We start from the raw sequence: 13,811 nt of genomic DNA, 5'->3' as shown, positions 1-13,811 counted from the left end.
AGTGTCACACACACACCTCCATACACACGGTGAGTCAGTGCAGGCCTCATTACACAACACAGTAATTAGTGACCGGAAGGCCGAGAGAGCAATAACTACATCCAGACCACTCCATCAGCAGCAGTGTGTGTGTGTCTGTCTGTGTGTGTGTGTGTGTGTGCTCTCTGCATGTCTCTGCGGACTGTGAGTGTGTGTGTGTGTGTGTGTGTAAACCACATGCAGGAAACCAATGTGCTAACTGCACACTCACTTCTTCCTGGCTATTAACTGTACCAACAGGTACTCACTGCTATTGGGTCACATGGCATGCAGCAACACACACACACACACCTATAACCTGACACACAAGCAGAATCTCCTGTCTTCAAGCTCATTTTAAGAACAAGAAACTGATAAAAATGAGAGATACCCGAGAAACAAAAACGTAAATAAATCAAAATGAAGTAAAAGAAAATGTATAAAAAATAACGCACTATTACCAAACTAATCAGTTTGATTTCATGCTATGCACAGAGATGACATGCAGCACTTCTGTTGTGTTTCATGATGGGTGTGATGGTCAGTGTTGTGCAATCTACTCGAAAGAAACATGAGAGAAAATGTCGGCATTGTAGGAGTCTTACACCAAAAGAAGTCCTGAAACAAACATCAGCATCCGCCTGATTTCCCAAATCGGTGCATCTCTACTAATTAAGTGATGATGAGACTTCTCAAAGGTAACAGTAAACTTATCTGACAGAAACACCACAAACAGAAACAGACATTGGGGTTTAATGTCTTTAAGCAGGCATTAAAAGGGATTTAATGTTAGCTTAAACATGACGACTGACGACCTGTAGCGCTTTATAAGTCGACAAAGGAATCCCTGACCTGCTGAAAGTTAAGAAAACACTATATGTAGCCTAACATTTTCACTTGTTAGGAATAGATTCAACAGATCAGAATAGATTCAACAGATCAGAATAGTTTTCAACAGTCATAAAAAAGTGAGAGTCCCCCGTGTGCCTGGTTAAAATAAAACAGCATGTCTATTAACAGACATGTAAAGACTGGTATCACTTTTGTTTTAGATCAAAATGTTTGACCAAATAATAAAGCACATTTATTTTTTTCTCTGCTTCACCCAGAAGACAACCAAACTGTGAAACGTGTACTCAACTACAGCTCCACTTTTTAATGTTTGCATTTAACCTGTAAGTTAAAGAGGACATATTATCCCCCTCCTCCACCTCTTCAAACAGTCCCCTGTGGTCTAAATGAAACATCTGTTCTGTGCTTCAGTCAAAATATAACATGAATCAAGCACCAGAGGAGGTTTGTGACCCTGTATAAACCAGCTCTCTCAGAACGCTCCGTTTTGGTGTGTGTGTCTCTTTAAATGTAATGAACCCCCCTGAGTTTTCCCAGTAGACATCACTCCTCTGTAGAGAGAATAAAAATGGGAGACCTGCGCAAAAGTTTTGTTCTAGGCTGGGGGTGGAGTCCATGGGTGAAGATACCAGGGGAGGGGAGGGCATTTTTTTTTTTCCAGAATCCCACTGTGACATCACATGGAGAGCCCATTTGAAACAGAGCATTTTTCTCCGTGTTGTAAGACTTATGCAGACCACAAACAAAGGACTGGATTGGTTTATTTCACATGTTGTGGGTCGGTAGACACTCAGGTTACCCAAAGATATGTTCAAATACACTGTACAAGTGGATTTTTCTGAATATGTCCGCTTGAAGTTTCTGGGTTTTATGTTCTTTTTTTTTAATGTGATTTTATGTTATTTTGCTCTGACTGTTGTTAGTCCTAAAGAGAAGTTTAGGACAAGTATCACGTGGTTAGCTTGAGATGAACTTGGAGAAAATCCATACATCTTATTTTGGTTTGTATCTAAAGCTGCACACAGAGATCTTGGATTTAGCTTAGCTCGAGAGTTCATGTTTTAAACTCTCTGATAAACCCAGTGTAACTTTATGTACAGTCAGCTGTTGCCCTAATGGATATTCATTCTGATAACCACTTGGGTCTCTAAGAGGGTTGTTAGTACCCCCATGTTGCCAGTTTGTTGTGTTTCTCTCGTGATCTCTCATCCTAGCGTTTCTCTGAAAGCCTTACTGTGACTGATCTCTGCCTGTTTTTTGACCCAGCCTTTAGTACACCTCTAGAATTGTTTGCAGACTGTTTTTGCCTCGCTGTGTTCTGGACCTTTGACATCTTTAAAGGAAGAATGTGCAACATGTTACACATAAATACATCAGAGATCACGGTCATTCTGTCTATTAACATGCAATGTGAAGCTACACGCTAACTAAAGAGCGCTAACATTAGCATGCTAACACAACAATGCAGGACACAGGTTATTGCAGCTTGAACAAAGGACAATTTTGTCCGCCTCTTGCACTTGATGGTGCTTAATTATGGTGCCTTCCCGTTTGATAACTACTTCGTGTGAACTTGAGGGGAAGGGGTTGAACGCGCTCCCTCGGTGTCAGCGAGTGAATCCATAGTGTGCTTCTCTTTGTGTCTCAGTGGATTCTAAAAAACATATTCATGAAAAACCTGGACAGAAATGTAACCACTGATGTGAAGATGACAGGACGCCGCACACACAGCACACACACACACACACACACACACACACACACACACACACACACACACACACACACACACACACACACACACACACACACACACACACACACACAGCACACACACACACACACACACACACACACACACACACACACACGTACTGAGAGATGTAGGAATGCAGAGAGGAGAACTCACAAGTACACACCCAGGGATGAAGTCAAACACTTCATACACACGCTGCACGGAGGAAGATAAGCCGTTCTTCAAAACCACAGATCAATTTGTTGTCACACACTGTGAATGTCAGCGCGCCACACGCACACACGCACACACACACAAACACACGCACACTGCCTAAATTAAAGTCTCTCTGTCCATCTAAAACTGAAAAGTGATGAAACGCGTCATATAACACCACCATGTTTGGTGCCATGTGCGCTGTAAATCTGCTAAAAACAAACCCTACTTCTCACACCTTGGTGACCCTGAAGCTCTCACATGCTTTAACGTGCAGACATCCTGTAGGCCTAAGCACGTAAAGAAAGTTAAATCTTTCATTATAGCCGACTGAACTCAAACTGAGCTCGAGCAAGTACAACTCAGACTATGAAGAGTTGAAATTGCAGAATAAAAGCAGTTTCTTTTTGTGAGATCGTATAGCTTGTTTCAGACTGCTTCTCATCACAAACCGGCCATAAATAAGCTCAGTGGTCATCACATTTTTTTTTGTACATTCATATTGATTCTGCAACAGCCTAATATTGGTGTCCCGGTCTGTGAATTCCAAGTGTGTTTCAGCGTTGCAGTAGCACGGCACATACATACACAGTCAAACATACACACAAGCAGCACTGGGCTCCCCCGCCGGTTCCACTAAACCATCTCGCCTCTGTTACCTCTGAAGATGGTAGAGAAAGAGGATCACTTCCTCCCTCCATTACGCCTCCTCAACGTTCAGATTGAAGGCAAAATATCATAGGGGCGTACATACTAGGCATTTTGATGAAGGGCCAGCGGGTAGCATAGGCAAGTCCTGGGACTCCTGAACACCGTTTAAATATTAATTTTTTGGCAAACCTTCGATAACTTTTCAGTACTGGAACATTGGTAACGTTTTTGTGTAATTTAGACAGTGTAACCTACTCTCCTCTCTGTCCGTCTGTAAGAGACATAAATGACCTCTAGCATCTTTTTACAAAGCTAGGAGAACTTGAAAAGACCGTGTTTGTCGACTTTGTCTTATTTTTACAACCTTAAGAAGATTTTCTTTTCTCTCAGCAGTGTCACCTGCAATATGTGAGGTGATTATTCAACAGGCTGTATGCAGTAAAGTGTGACGCTGCCCCCTATAGACCAGGTGAAGGTCATGAAGCACCTCAATGTTTTCAATCAGAAATGTCAGTAAATTTGAGTAAATTACAGACGTCACATCAAATACTGACATAAGGGGGTAATTCCAAAATGATCCTAGGGCCCCGGGTAAAATAAAAGGTTTAAAGATACCGTTAATATAACCTCATAACAACAATAAAACAAAAGAAACCGAGTTATTTGAGTAGTGTAGCTTTAAGGCAGCAACATCTTTTGGCTTTCAAGTGAAAACTGCAGCCTCGGATGACAGCAGCTCAAAGTGTCAGTGTGTGTGTGTGTGTATGTGTTTGTGTGTGTGTGTGTGTGTGTGTGTGTGTGTGTGTGTGTGTGTGAGATTTATGAGAGCTTCCTCCTGCTTGTCTGCAGAATACAGAGAGCACATCAACCTTTTTCTAAACTCAAACTGTAAAAACTCCTGAAGCTTTCCAGTATCTCTTGTCGGATGTTTTGGATGAAGATAAATGCTTCCATTCTATGTTGAGTTCAGGAGACTCAAAGAGTGGCGCAGTTTGCTTTTTAACTCCTCAGTGCATAGAAATGTATTTTTGAAGCTCAACTTTAAGGTTGTAATGTATATTTACATATATTTTACTCTGTCCTCTCCCCCTCGTCTGCCTTGCTACCTTCCTCCCACTCATCACACACACTCACTCTGCCAACCTCACACCTCTCTCTGCCTCCTTGTCACTGCAGCTGGCATATCCTCCCTGCAACCTCAGCTGCCTGTCTGTCACATCCACCTTCCTCTCTACTCATACTCCAGTCCCCCCTCCCCTCTCCCTTCACCCTCCACCTTCCATCTCTTTCTCCTGTCTCTGGCCTCAGCAGAGAGGCGAGGGGAGGGGGGTGCGGCATGGCTCTGGGCCATCACCCTCCACATCCCCATAACATGGGCCTCCCACACACACATCATTAATTAAACCCCCCCCATCTCTTACAATGCAGGTTCACCTACACAAAACGCACACACCCACATTTGGCATGCACACACACTGCTTCTGAGCCCGTGCTGTTTTCATTGACCCCCCCCCCCCCTCCCGGTGCACCACACACATTATGAAGGTCAGTGATGAATGATGGGTATTATCTGCAGACACACACATGCTCAAAGACTCACACACATAAGAACAAAAGGTACAAACAAAAAAACCCGAGATGCACACGCTGAATCAGCAGCAGGGCACATCTGTCATGAGGGCACTACAGGCAACGAGGTCAGCATCTGCCCTCTTGTCGTACAACAACGCACCTTGGATTGGTTCCCAAACACACAAACACACACACTCCCACACACACACACACTCTGTCATGTCATGCATGCTGTCAGTCTTCTCCTGCAATAGCCAAAAACCCGGCCAAGATTAAAGCTGACCGTGCAGAGTGAGGTTATCAAAATGTTTGATACTCTTCTATACCACTTTGTTTTTAATAATACCATCTCTGTTGTTTTAGGGAACGTTAGTATCCAAGGGTGCGGAAGCTTTTAGAAAAACTACATTTATTTTCAAACTGCAAGCAAACTCCTGCACACTGTCTAAAGTGTAGAAGTATGTCATGTCACCAAATCGTTGCCGATGTATTTGTGCAGTTTAGACAGCTTGCAGGAGGTCACCTGCATTTGTTTCATGATTGAAAATAAGAAATTATAAAATATTGGGTGCCTAGGGACTTCTATTTTTGTTGCTATGTATCAAACTGATATGAATATCATTTGATTTTTACTGGCATCATATCGAAGTTTAAATTCTGGTACCATGATGACCTTAAACTGCAGATTCTCTCCTGAACACTGCTGCAGGATTAACAACAACACAGCCAGACAATCGAGTTCATCTCGACATAGAATTGATTTAAACAATTAGTTTACTGCGAGTGTTTGAAAAGTGCGTCTCAGCACTGAGCACGCTTGGTTGATTTCATTATCCCCGTTATCAAGCTCATCTTTCCTGGCAGTAAACACACAGAATAAATACCACAATAATCCAGCTGGAATTAACTCCAAGAGGTGAGAGAGATCCCCGCGAGCGATAAGTGCCTCATTATTTTCATGTTGGGGAGTGCGTCAGTGACGGCATGTGTGTATCAGAGGCTAGTTTGTAAAGTCAAGAGTAATTGTAATGATGCAGACGAGGTCAATTATCTTCTATTTATGAACCTCTGGCCAAACAATGCAGACCTTGCGTCGATATTCCTTATCTCTGCTTTTCCTGAATGTTTGGATCTTCATGTCAATCTTATTCTGAGCAGGTTTTTAAAATCACATCCCCGCTAACACGCCATCGTTAATGGATGACCACGTAACAGCAGATCTGATACTCAGTTCTGACTGATAACAGGCCGAGTGGGGAGGCTTGGATTTCATTCACAACCTGACGGAAGCACAGACATTATGAGCCAGATAGTAATGCATCTGCTCTGGCTGTTAAAACATTAAGGAGTTTTGTTCCTGATGGGTTGAAGAGAGAGAGAGAGAGAGAGAGAGAGAGAGAGAGAGAGAGAGAGAGAGAGAGAGAGAGAGAGCTGTGGCTCATGGGTCACATGAGGGGGGGGGGGACACGCAGACACACTGACACAAACACTTGAAGGAATCCTGTCCTTTTCTCTCAGAAAGGTATCCTTAAATGACTTCTTTCCCTGATTTCCGACTCTATCCACTATCCTATCTCTACAATAAAGGCACAAAAAGCCCAAAAATAACTCTAATATTTTTTTTTCTTACCTTTTTTTTTTTTTTTTTACTTGACCTTTAAAGGGGGGCGGTAGGGGCCGTTGGGGGGGGGCGGGCCACCCCCTAATATAATGGTAGGGGAAACAGTGACATCACAAACAAAAATTAAGAGTATATTAAGAAAATGGGAAAATGTGTTTTTGACTAATCCAGAGGAACAAAAAATCTGAGAAGATGTTTGCTCACTCTGAATGTGTCCCCTGAGTTATTAAAAAAATAATACTGCAAGTGTTCAACTTGATGATGACACCTGACACCTAGTGTTTAAAACGGGTACTGCAGTCCAAATTCAAAACATTGTAGAGAGCTGTCTCCCCCCCCCCCCCCCACTAGAGTCCATGTTCACGCAGGTCACCATGTGGTGGACACTGAAGCTTCAGTGTTTATCCAGCTCTGCATGGGTCTGTAAACCTTTCTGTGTTCTAACCTCTCTCCATTTTTCAAAAGCATCTCCAATATTGATCCTAGTTTGAGCACGTTTCTGCTCGTGGAGCTTATTAGAAACATGCAGAGGCTTTTTAGGTCGGGTACAATCACTTCTATCTGAACCACTTCTCTTGCTTGCTTCCATCACTGCAACACCTGTTGACCTGATAACTGCTCTCATATCTGACAAACTGAGGGGCGTCCAAAACGGCTGTGTGGGGGCGCCTTAAAACCGTCTACCTTCTCTGGTCCAAACAAATCCAGAGCATTCAGGACCAGAATCTAAAGTTAGAAGGAGGACATACTGACTGCTGCATTGTTGTCAGAGAAGCCAGCACTTCAACATAGCATGTTTCCTTAATGTCTGATCATATAGTAAGGTCACTTTATCATTTCACTCACTACATATTATACAGATTGCTCCTTTAAGAAAGCATATTAAAGGGCATGATGAATGTTATAAAGTACCCTCAGCACTTTTCTTTCTCTTTTGTTTTCCAAATGTGGCCCAAAAAGCTGCCGTGAGAGAAAGAAAGAGAGCAGCTGTGGTCTGTTCAAACTCACGCAGGTCAGTTCAAAGTGGAATACAAGTGATGACACTTTGTAAATTACACAAGTATGTTTGCAACGTTATGTTGTGCAGTTTAGACAGTTTCACCTCCTCTGTGATCCTCTGTGGTCCATTTCAATTCACAGGTCGGTAAATACTCAAATAACTGACGTTTCTTGAGTCCTTTAGGCTTCTCAAAAAGATGCACAAGTTATATTTATGGCTCTTTCAAACACAGAGAGCCAGTGACAGTTGCAAAATATTGCACACTTTATTAGACAGCATGCGTCAGAGTTTTCTGCATTTTTAAAGTAATTCAAAACAAGTAATTACCCCATATGGATTTCCCAGGACTTCTATTTTTGTTGCCGTGGTATCGTTTGATTTTACCAAGAATGGTATCAAAGTTTTAAATTCTGGCCCTGTAGGAAATACATGAGCTCAGGGTTCACAGGCGTTGGTTAAAGAAAGATTGTACAATATTTATTTAAGGCCCTTATCCTGTTATCGCTGCCCTGAAGCGAGTTCAATATTTAAGGGCATTAATGATTTGCATAAAGATCTGCAGCCGTTATTATAATGTAAAAGTCTTTACTTGAGCAGAAACACACAAAGGAGATGTTTGCCCTGTTACATGTTAGAGAATATGTTTGCATGAGCTTAATGTCAGTGTCTAATACATTGGTCAAGGTGTGTGTTAATGTATGTGCGCACACATCCCTCGTCAGTCAAACTATAATCTGGGCATGGTGTCAGGACACAGGCATGCCAGGAGCGGGAGGAATGTGGATCAATGTAGAGAGAGAAAAAAGAGAGAAAGAAGAGAAGCAACAAAGACAAATAAAAGAAAGAAAAAGCCCACCTCGCAGTCACCTCGTACTGCAGAGCATGAAACCACAGCGAGAGAAGAACAGGTCTAAATTTAGCTCCTCATCTTTCTCCACCTGACTACCTGACTTTTTAGTTTCTCCTCCACACATCCACACACAGCTCGTACTGTGAGAACATACTGTGCTGTTGAATCTGAAGCCGGAGCTCCGTTAGAGCGGCAGAGCACATGCAAACACGCAAGAAAGTCACAGGGGGGAATTATTAAGTAAGTAACCGTGCTGAGAAAAACCAGTCAGGCGTCTAAAGGCCGAGGATGAGAGCCTGCGTAGTCTCACTAATAATGGAGCTGAATGTGATCACAATGTTTGCAGAGTGGTGATGAAGTAGAAATTAAAATATTCATCCTCAGCATAAATTAAATCTACAACAACCTGCATGAAGGTGTCACAATAAATGACTCTAAACAACAGAAAACTACACCCAATGCTGCCCACTAGTGGCCAAACTATGAAGTAGTATGCCTGAATCTGTTTACTACTTTGACGTATTATTGCCGACGGACTAACAGAATCTGTACAATAATCCACATCTTAAAGAAACAGCTCACCATCACATTAAAATCAGCCATAAACTAGAAGACCATTTCCTAACTGGTAAAACTACCTTTGGAATAAGATGAAAAGTTGTAAAGCATGTGAGTTTAGACCGGCTGGTACAGAGAAGTTTCATGGCTGCTGCTGTATTCCTGCTCCCACGTTGAAACAATGAGGCTGGTGAAAGGACCCGGGCCGACTGGAGCTCCCAGCCTTTTCCTTCCTGCCAACAAGAATGAAAGCAGAACGCCTCAACGTGTTTCCTCTGCTCTGCTAATAAATGAGGGTGACTCACCCCAGCTCACCGGGAATACACACCACCCAGAGAAAAGTGCACAATCGAGGGGTTGCACATGTTACAGCACACACAGACGTACTCACACTTCAACTGCCCTGCTCTGCTGCATGTAAAACAGCCACACAACACAAACGCAACTGGGGAGCGGGCCATCGAGGACGTTGCCAAAAGACCCGAGTGGTTAGACGAGGGTCTTAAGACGGGGAACAGTTCCCAGGCCTCTAAGAACAAAACTGTCTTCTCTCCAGCATGGTGGATTTGAATTCTCCCTCACACTGCTGCAGGGTTGTCCTGATACCAGAATGTAAAACTTTGATACTAAACTAGTAGAAATCAAATGATATTGACACCTGGTCCGATACCATGGCAACAAAAGTAGAAGACCTAGGCACCTAATTATGGGTCATTTCCAAGCTCCAACCTACTGTGTTGAAAAATGAATGTGCAAAAAACTGCAGTTCCTCAAATGTCCACTTGAGGCTGGCTGTGAAAGCCCGGAAGACCCATTAAAAGTCATGTTAAAATGGCCATCTTGACAGCACAACACCTATACACCCTGAAGAACAGTTTGGGCCTGACTAGCTCACATCTTTATTAGTTAAAAGTACAGCCACTACACAAACACAAAACATTTTCATTTATTAATTTGACCGTAGCAATAATGAACCCAAAACCAACAGCCTGTTGACAATCGGAAAGGACCGCCTTCATTTATATTACTATTACCCAGAAACACAAATCTATCAACTTAAATAGGATTGAGTTCAGCTCTCTTTTTGTCTAAAATATAACCTGCTGATAAGAACACAATTTCAGAGCGCACAGTTCCTGGTACACACAAATATTTGCGAGCCAGCTTGGAGAGTTGCGGTCATCTCTCCACCAATGCAGTGGGCTGCTCTCTGAAGGGAGATCTCCTGAATCGCGCCCCCGTTGCTTTTGCCACAACACTGTGTTCTCCTACTTTGGGCTACATGCATCATATGCAGTTTTTTCTTGCTTTGCAATTGTATGCAAACTTAAAAAACAGAGATTATATACACTGCTGTACAGGTCCACAACAATAGGCCGGTCCACGTGGAGAACACTAGTGAGGTTTAGTGAGTCAACAATATGGTCACTGTATCTGACAAATAACACTGAAAGAAATGCATTTACCCTATCTCTCTGTTGAGAGTTTGGTAAAGTAAGTCTTCCACGCTGCTGATGTTGTTGTCCAACAGGTGACTCCTTCTGCCCAAGAAACAAAGCTCTTCTCTGGGGCGCCAGATAGCCTAGCAGCTATGACCCGTGCCGCAAAGTACAGAGGGTATAGTCTGTGTCCCCGACTCTTTCCTCCCAACATTTCCTGTCTCTCATCAGCTGTCCAATCTTATAAAGACAAATGTGTGTGTGTGTAGGTTTGCTAGCTCGCCAGCACTCAATTGATGTGACACAACTGAAAACACATCGGCTACTGATATCGCTGTCGTTTCTCAACAGGGCCGATATCGACCGATAACGATGTAAGCCTTTAACTGACACATCTGTGCATCCTTAATCACGAGACAACATAACAACTTACTGTTAACAACACCTGATTAAAATATAATTACATTGGTCTACTGCAGGGGGAGGAAACTCGTTTTGTGCAGCTTTAGCACGTCTATGAACTGCGTAGTCAGAGGCGCCACTTGTCAACAGGAAAGGAAGACAACTGCTTTGGGCCCCAGATCAGTAGGGGGCCCCAGGGGGCTGACAAAATGTAAACTAAAGCAGCGACACATAATGTGCAAATTTTGCAATGACAGTAGGAAACCTCCCATGAGGGGGCCTTATCTGACAGCATTCACTCTCATTCCCCATCTGAACGCTGGTTGGAGGGCCCTCTGATTGATTTTTGCCATGGGCCCAAACAGACTCTAGAATCACCACTCTGCATAGTCACAGGACACAGTATCAAATCAGCTGAGTGGAAAGTAAATTGTGTATTTGAGAAGATGAAACATCAGGAAATTAATCCATTTTGCAGGTAAAATAAGGTTATCCAAAAAAACATGCAAATAAGGATGACAGGGCTGCAGGGCCGAAACAAGTCAAGGGAATACTTCATGGTAATGAGAGATGAGTCACTGATGATGTTTGTGAAAGGATGGGCTGAAAAGAATTACAATCTTCACAATTATTTTCATCAAATCACATCAACCCATCCAGGATGTTTCGGTATAAAGCCAGATGTTGAGTCTTAAAGTCTTACCATAACAGCAGAGCAGACACATCCTAGCGTTTTTACCTTTCCGGTTCCAAAACCAGTACTTGCGCCGTCGTTTCATCGTCAGTCCAGAGTCTTTTAATTTGAACAAGAAAGAAAAAAAAAGGAATACCAAACACAAGAGCTCCTCCTAACGTGTGCATATATTTCAGTAATGACAGTGTTCATCCTCACTGATTTGTCCAGCCTGCAAGGATCACCTACCCGAGGAAACGTGTCTGAAATGGCACCTCCAGCAGGCGGTGGTCAGGCAGTCCATGCTGTGTCCACGCCGGCGGACAGAACGCAATAGAGAAAGTAGAACTGAAGTGTCTGACAAGATAAGGAGGTCAAGAAGAAGTACTAACCAGCTCTAAAGTTTAGCTTCCCAAGTGGAAACGGCGGCCTTAAATACCCCTCTGTTTAGTGCTTTCTCCCCTTCCTTCCTCTACCTCCGCCTGGGAACAAATAAGCAGAGAGAGCACTCTGACTGGACGCTTCCTTGACTTGACTCCACTCCTTCAGAACGCACAGACAAGACTGAAGACGAGTCATCAAACCACCGACATTGCACATCCTTCTTACGAATTGGATGTCCTCAATTTCGCAAAGGTGAGTGAAAAAAAAAAACTTAGGTAACGGAATTTCCCCACGTCTTCCTCTCTGTGAAGTTACTTCCTCAAAGTCCCCCTCAGTCCCTCGGTGGCCAAACTCTCTCAGACGGAGCTTGAGAGGTTACAGAGAGTAGAGCAAGTGTCTGGGAAGAAGCTTGCAGGCTCACAATGCCAGTGAGGAGGAGGAAACGACGCAAAGTGCAGTGCAGGAAACACTGGCTGGTTCATGGAAAGAAAAACAGAGGGACCTGACTGAAACATGGCAGATATTTAGCTTCCTATTGACTTAGCATTTTGGGATTGACAAAAGTAAGCACCAACAGTTTCATGTTTCCCTGACTCAGTGTTTAAACTTGAGCTGATAGGATTTGGGAAAACATAAAGATTTAAAAATAATTCAATTATGCTATTAGAGAACAGTCTGCTCATGGATTTTGTTTGACTCTTAAAGGTGCAAAAACACATTTCAAGTTACCCTCTCAGTAACAGGACCAGCTCTCCTGTAACAAGTCAGATCCTCAGCTCTCTGGGTGCAACGAGGTGACTCACCTAACAACCTCCTGCAAACATCGAGACGCCTACCATTCTACCCCTGATATAGCACTAGAATAAAATCGCTCTTGCATTAAAGGGGACATATAATTAAAAATCCACTCTTACATTGTTTTTGAACATATATTTGGGTATCCTGATTGTCTACAGACACACAAAATGTGAAATAAACCCACCCAATCCTTTGTTTGTGGTCTGCATAAGTTTCACAACACAGAGAAAAATGCTCTGTTTCAAATTTGCTCTCCTTGTGATGTCACAATGGGATTCCGGTAAAAAAAAAAAAAAAATATCTCCACCCATGGACTCCACCCCCAGCCGAGAGCAAAACTTTCAGTAAATTTTGTAAATTTCATCTGTTAATCAAAACAGATCCACTGAGTGAGAAAGAGAACGATAACCTGAAATGAAAGTAACTCTTAGTTTTATTGAGACAATTTGACTAAGCTGATTATCATGACGGTTACCTGATTGATTTGTGAGCAGCAGCACGGCCTCACATCAGGAGATATTGTGTGTGTGGTAGCTTTGTTGTCATTTTGTCAAATACTCTGCGTGTGTTCATACCTCACGGTGAGCAGCATGGAGGTCGAGCTGCTGCTCTGTGAGTCCAACATCTATGAACATTTACCTCCATCTACTGGTTCAAGTGCAAACTGGAGCACCTCAAACTGTCTGGGAGAGCATGAGCGTGCAACTGCTCAGGAATATTACACAAGCACACACATGAATCAGCTGCTTCCTGCCAAATGCAGTCCACGCACACACACACTAACACACACACAAACACAAACACACACGCGCGCACACACACACACACACACACACACACACACACACGCGCGCGCACACACAAACACACACACACACACACACACACACACACACACAAACACACACACACACGCGCGCGCACACACACACACACACACAAACACAAACACACACACACGCGCGCGCGCACACACACACACACACACACACACACACACACACGCGCGCGCACACACACAAACACAAACACACGCGCGCAC

General features: G+C 43.2%; 1 protein-coding gene across 3 annotated transcripts in view; it reads right to left on the bottom strand.

Moving 5' to 3' along the window:
* The window catches only part of fgd4a (FYVE, RhoGEF and PH domain containing 4a), a 69,647-nt gene that overhangs the window by 50,192 nt on the left and 5,644 nt on the right, over nucleotides 1–13,811 (bottom strand). The window contains exon 1 of one of the 3 annotated variants that reach the window (XM_065956575.1): nucleotides 11,837–12,259. The exons of 1 other annotated variant lie outside the window; for it this stretch is intronic. In XM_065956575.1, coding sequence (XP_065812647.1) covers nucleotides 11,837–11,891 — 55 coding nt within the window. In that variant the 5' untranslated portion in view covers nucleotides 11,892–12,259. Of the gene's footprint in view, nucleotides 1–11,617; nucleotides 11,768–11,836; nucleotides 12,260–13,811 lie in introns of those variants that run through there. One more of the 3 variants, XM_065956574.1, reaches the window with a different exon arrangement.

This window comes from Labrus bergylta, chromosome 7, assembly GCF_963930695.1.
Source record: "Labrus bergylta chromosome 7, fLabBer1.1, whole genome shotgun sequence".
Lineage (NCBI taxonomy): Eukaryota > Metazoa > Chordata > Actinopteri > Labriformes > Labridae > Labrus > Labrus bergylta.
The sequence above is the reverse complement of the archived record's forward strand: the minus strand, read 5'-3'. Positions and strand labels throughout refer to the sequence as shown.